At 34.7% G+C, this 6,000-nt stretch overlaps 1 protein-coding gene across 1 annotated transcript; it reads left to right on the top strand.

Annotated features, from left to right (window-relative positions):
• Window positions 1–877: 877 nt before the first annotated feature.
• On the top strand, window positions 878–3,409 carry LOC132053420 (cyanidin 3-O-galactoside 2''-O-xylosyltransferase FGGT1-like). The gene is made up of 2 exons (XM_059445450.1): window positions 878–1,222; window positions 1,765–3,409. The coding sequence occupies exon 2, from the start codon at window positions 1,781–1,783 to the stop codon at window positions 3,161–3,163; it is 1,383 nt and encodes a 460-aa protein (XP_059301433.1). The 5' UTR covers window positions 878–1,222; window positions 1,765–1,780; the 3' UTR covers window positions 3,164–3,409.
• The last annotated feature ends 2,591 nt before the right edge of the window (window positions 3,410–6,000 follow it).

Here is a 6,000-nt window from a genome sequence, read left to right as displayed (position 1 = left end):
AAAATGTGTGCTATAAAACATGATTTTCGTACCTCTTTTGCACCGGACCAGATCACTGTAAATGCATGGTGGGAAATAAGTTCCCATTGAAACGCTGGGAGATATCCTAAATTTTCCGTGTGAAAACACTACTATTTAAATATTTCCCACCGACATTCAGTGGGAAATTTAGTGGGAAAATAAAGATTTTTTAGTAGTGAACACTTCTAACCCAATCACTTTCTTTTGTAATCACCAAAATATTTATGACATAATTTAAAATCATAACTACGTTCTTAATTCTTTATTCGGAAAAGGGCCAAAATTACCCTTGAACTTTGAAAAATAGTTTATTCATACCCTTCGTTATACTTTAGGGCCAATTATACCCTTACAGTTATACTATGGGGTCAATTATACCTTAATCTAGCTTGTTGCACGTGGCATCATCCTAGCCCTTCAAAATTATTTTACCCTCAAATAATTTTTTACTCACTAAAATAACTCAATCCGGCCGAATTTTTTTTTTTAAAAAAAAATAATACGGATAAATTTTTCCAAAAAAAATATAAAAATAATTCCGTATTATTTTTCTTTGAAAAAAAAAATTCGGGTCGGATTGAGTTATTTTAGTGAGTAAAAAATTATTTGAGGGTAAAATAATTTTGAAGGGCTAGGATGATGCCACGTGGCACAGCTGGATTAGCAGAAGTATAATCGACCCATAAGATAATATAAGAAGCATATAATTTCCTAAAAAGATAACGAGGGTATGGATGAACTATTTTTCAAAGTTCAGGGGTAATTTTGGCCCTTTTCCGTTCTTTATTTCTACCCAAAATACTTGGCTTGAGTTATTCTTCATTAATCCATAGAACTAAAACCTCAGAAATAAGCTCATAGCTAGTCACGTGTTTACTCCTATACTTTCTCTATTTTGTTGCATGAATCTTGATCCTTAATATATTCCTTTCAGCTATTTTTCTCCTATAGTTTTTGAGAAACCTTACTCTGAATGAAATGAATCCCTCTTGATTAAATCCTTTGATCAGTTTTTTCTGATACATTGGTTGATATGCATCGAAAGATCCTACTTTTTTAGCCTTCTACTTTCAAAAAATCACTGATTCGATTAATTTGGATTCATGCAACGTAAAACTCGTTAAAGGAAAAATTCTTCCCATCAAAAGTTTCTCCATTTTCATGACTGGGATTGAGACCTCCGGTTAATAGTAGTAAATTGGTAATACTTTAACCCCTTGCTTCTTTTCTTGTTAAGAATAGGAACAACCTTTTCTACATTCTTTTTGTCCTTCCCAATTTTCTTGTTTAGGACCCCCATCGCTGAGATATATAGTCGTTTTCAGTGACACATATTTTTCTTGTTTTACTTTATAATATACATTTTCCTTATGTAAGCTTGGATTATCACTCAAGAATGAATCATGAAACTCAAATACCAGATAGTAATTTATTTGTGCAAATGTGGCATTTATGTGTTAGTACCATTTAGTTATTTTCTATTGGAAAAGTGAGGAGCAGTTCTAATTTCTACCTTCTAGTTTAACTTGCTTTTTGATACAAAGAATTTAAGTTTTACGCATTGAACAGTGTAAAGATTTCTACACACTATCAATGAGTGTGATGGCAGGTTAATTATTCTTTCTATTATGCTGTCAAGTGACGCTTATCAAGTAATTACCATATAAGTGACTTGATTGCGTAAATAATTTATACTGTCAGTGTATAGAACTTAAACTCTGATACAAATTGTTCATTTTGCAGGTCAAAGAAGATAAAAATGGAGGACAAGAAGCTCACTTTCATTATGTATCCATGGTATGCCATGGGCCATCTTACTTCATTTCTTCATCTCTCCAACAAACTCGCACACAGAGGCCACAAAATTTTCTTTGTTCATCCTGCAAAGACACTTCCCAAGTTGGAAAAATTCAATCATTATCCGCAACTCATAAACTTCAGATCCATCACGGTTCCACATGTTGAAGGACTCCCACTCGGAGCCGAAACAACTTCGGATGTTCCTATTTTCAAGCAGAATCTTCTTTGGCAAGCATTAGATCTCACAGAGCCAAAGCTTGAGTCTTTAATTCAAGAAATCAAACCCCACTTCATCCTTTATGATTTTGCATATTGGGTTCCATCCGTGGCTCGAAAATATGGAGTTAAGTCCATTCATTACTGTTCCATTACTCCTTCATCTGTCGGTTACCTTATGCGTGGAGAAAAACCGACTCCGGAAGCTGAAATGATGAAACCTCCACCTGGTTTTCCTGTTAATTCATCCATCAAACTCCACAAACATGAAGCTCGTTTAATTGCAGCTCTACATTCGATGGGAAAAGATTCTAGTAGCTCTGGCTCTAACTCTGTATCGTTCACTCAACGTTTGCTTTTGGCCTTTCAAGATGGGGATGCCACTGCGTTCAAAACAACTCGGGAAATAGAAGGACCCTATTGTGAATTTGTTGAGAATAAGTTCAAGAAACCAGTCATTTTAGCCGGACCAATCTTGCCAGAACCAATAGAAGAAACTTCAAATACAGAGGAAAATTGGTCAAAGTGGCTAGAAAAATTCCCAGACAAGACGGTCATTTTCTGTGCTTTTGGTAGTGAATGCAAGCTCAAGAAAGACCAATTTCAAGAACTGGTTTTAGGTCTTGAACTTACCGGTCTTCCATTTTTTGCTGCTTTAAAACCGCCTTTTGAAACCGAGACAATTGAAGAGGCGTTACCGGAAGGTTTCAAAGAGAGAACACAAGGAAAAGGCATTGTTCATACAGGTTGGGCAGATCAACAATTGATGTTAACTCATCCTTCTGTGGGATGTTTTGTTACTCATTGTGGTGGAAACTCTTTATCAGAAGCCATGATTAATGATTGTCAATTGGTGTTAGTCCCAAACTTTGGTGATCAATTTATTAATGCAAGATTGTTTGGTGGAGACTTGAAAGTTGGAGTGGAAGTTGAGAGAGATGAAGAAAATGGATTGTTTACTAGAGAAGGTGTTTGTAAGGCCATAAAAATGTTAATGAATGATGAGTGTGAAGAGGGGAGAAAAATAAGAGAAAATCGCGCAAAGTGGAGGGAGTTCTTATTGAGCAAAGGGCTTGAGGATTCTTATATTGATGCTTTTGTGCAGAAGCTACAAACTCTACTGTAATTTATGTTTGGAGCATAAATATGATTAACTAATAAAAATCCTTATAGCTAGGGTCTGATAGCTATCTTCCATTAAGTGTGTTGATTAGGATTTAGGTTGTCTGTCTTACGTAGTTTTTAGCTTTGGCTTTGCTCATTGTATTCTCTCGTCTTTATTGTTTCTATTTTCAGATGTTGGTTTCTTTTTTTTCTACTACTAGTGCTTTCTATCATGGAGGACCATTGCTAAAAGAGTTGTTTAATCTAATCCTCTATGCCAAGTTTTTGATGTTTTCAATTGTTTATGAGTTCACGTAACCTGATGAACAAAACAATTTAAAACAAGTAAACTTGGCGTAAAGAGATCAAGCAAATACCTTTTTCACCATAACTTAACGCATAAAGCTTGATCACTCATACATAATGCATGCTTGCCCCTTCCAATCAAACATAGATTAACACTCAAAAGGTGTCTTTACAAACATATAAGCATGCTATTTGTGAGGAAAAAAAAAACATTAGTAAAAATGCATCTCAACTCACCTCAACAACTCCTGGAGCCTAAATAAGTTAAAAAATGGCAGACCAGCTTATAAGCCAATCCAAACGGGCTCTTAGTTACTTACTGCTAAATGCTGGCGTTTGACTGGTACGATAATCCAAGCTAAAATCTCAATTTCTAGGTTTTTGGATTGAAAAACCTTCTATTTGTAGCAATCTCTATGTTCTATTATCACTAACAACATTAATACATAACTATAAACAACATATGGTAAGGAATTGACCTTTCAATACCATAACCTTAGCTTTCCCCTTGGTGGATGTTTGTGAGCTTTATGAATGGATTCCTAAGATTTGACCTTTAATTTTGATTTCTTGTCAGAGTTTCTACTGCAATTAAAAGATGAAAAACTCACAAATAAGCCATAAATATTTGTATGACTATAAATAATTTCATTAAGAGTGAAATGAGAAGTTAAAAGTCAAATTGTTATTGTTACTAAATATAAAAATGTCATTCTTTTGTGATCGACTAAATAAAATATCACATAAGTTAGGACAGAAAAAAAAAAGATTTTTTGATCATTTAGAGTTTCTTATTTTGTATTTTTTCGCTCAATAGTCATCAAAGTAAAGGAAAAAACAAAATGGAAGCACTCATGTAAAGAATTTTTGAAGCTAAACTTACTTGTTGCTCTCTTTAGCCTTCCCTCTCTTGATCCCCAATGAAATTTATTTAACAGCTTGTTTGGATGATTGGTACCTATTGTCTTATATTTATTTAAATTTTATTGAATCATATTATTAAATTTATTGTTATGGAGCGATGAAATATGTCATTTTGTGAGACGACTAGTTTGATATGATCGCATCATTAGTATATTTTTTCTCATATTGTCCTTACTTATTAAGTATTTGATAATCTCATTTTATACACTATCCTACTCTACCTCTACCCTATTTTTTCTCTGTTAACAGCGTGAATTTATTTTGTGAATGAAACAATAAAAAATAGGAGTATAATTTACTCAAAATATTATTATTAAAATAATACAATACAATACAATATAAAATACATACCATCATTGAAAGAAGCTGTTATTATTATTATTTAAAAGAAAAACCTAGAGGGTGTTTGGCTGAGCTTATAAGCTCGTCTATAAGCAATTTTTAATTTATTTATGGTTTTGGTTGTTGCGTCCAAACGCACACGCAAGTGTACGTGGTCGTACAAGTAATATAGTGATTTTAGAAATCGTATGTCGAACCCACAGGGAGTTATGATTAACCGTCAACTAAATTAAACTATCCAAATTATCTATACAAGAGATGAAATTCGAAGATTGTGATTATAAACTAATTGAAGATAAAAGATACAATTTGTGAACTTCAACAAAGAAAGAGCGGGTTTTTATATTATCAATGAGATGAATGTTCTAGGGTTGCGGTTGGTTCACCAATCTGTTGAGTTTTCGAACTATTTCCTTTAATTCGAATTGTCGGTGATTGCTAATTTACCGGATTACTAACTCTCGTAGTATTCTCCCGAACTACTACTCGCCTATTCAAAACAGTTCCACCGCCTATATTCCTATGGAATTGACTTGTTAAGAACGCAATTCGTTTATGGTATTTAATTGAACGCGGTGCCTAGGTATATTCCTATCCTAGCACAAATCCTAGCCCAACTATAGGGATAATCGTATCACGCCCTCTTTAATCCTTCTCTAATCTAACAACATCTTTCCCAAGCATGTGTATTAGATAGTCGATAGAACCTAACCGTTCGTCAAACAATCAAGCAATTATGAACAGAATTAAAGAAGCAATCAAACTCAACAACTCGTATTAAGATAAGAAATAATCACCAAACATCAATAATCATAGTCTACCACAACCCTAGAACGAGAAGTTTAGCTCCACATAGACATGACAAACAACAAATCATTCAAAGAAAATATAACAACTAGTAATAAGGAGAAGAAAAGATAAAACCCAATAATCTCCGGCCTCCACGGCGGCTCCTACTCTCTCTAGGTCGAAAAGTCCTGTATTCTAAGGTAAAAACGGCTATTTATAAGCTAGGGCAAATATGAGATAAGTGGGCCCAATCCCGATCTAAATAGGACAACTGACGCCGCTTGTGCTTTGGTCATGCGTCGCATGGCCATCGCATGATCTGTGTCTGTGCATCCGCTGTGCTCCGCACGGCCAAAGCATAACATGTCTGAGAATCAGAAAGGGGTATTTTGTGCGCTGGATGTGCGGCGCATGGCCGCCGCATGAGACCCTTTAGTGGTCGTATTTTGCCTTCAAGTGCTGGAACTTCCTTCGCAACATTCAATCGTCGTACATAGC

This window comes from Lycium ferocissimum, chromosome 4 (genome assembly GCF_029784015.1).
Source record: "Lycium ferocissimum isolate CSIRO_LF1 chromosome 4, AGI_CSIRO_Lferr_CH_V1, whole genome shotgun sequence".
NCBI classification, from domain to species: domain Eukaryota; kingdom Viridiplantae; phylum Streptophyta; class Magnoliopsida; order Solanales; family Solanaceae; genus Lycium; species Lycium ferocissimum.
The sequence above is the reverse complement of the archived record's forward strand: the minus strand, read 5'-3'. Positions and strand labels throughout refer to the sequence as shown.

What these genes read in the sequence shown, in the direction of transcription:
- LOC132053420 (XM_059445450.1), top strand. Translation starts at nt 1,781, where the DNA reads ATGGAGGACAAGAAGCTCACTTTCATTATGTATCCATGGTATGCCATG.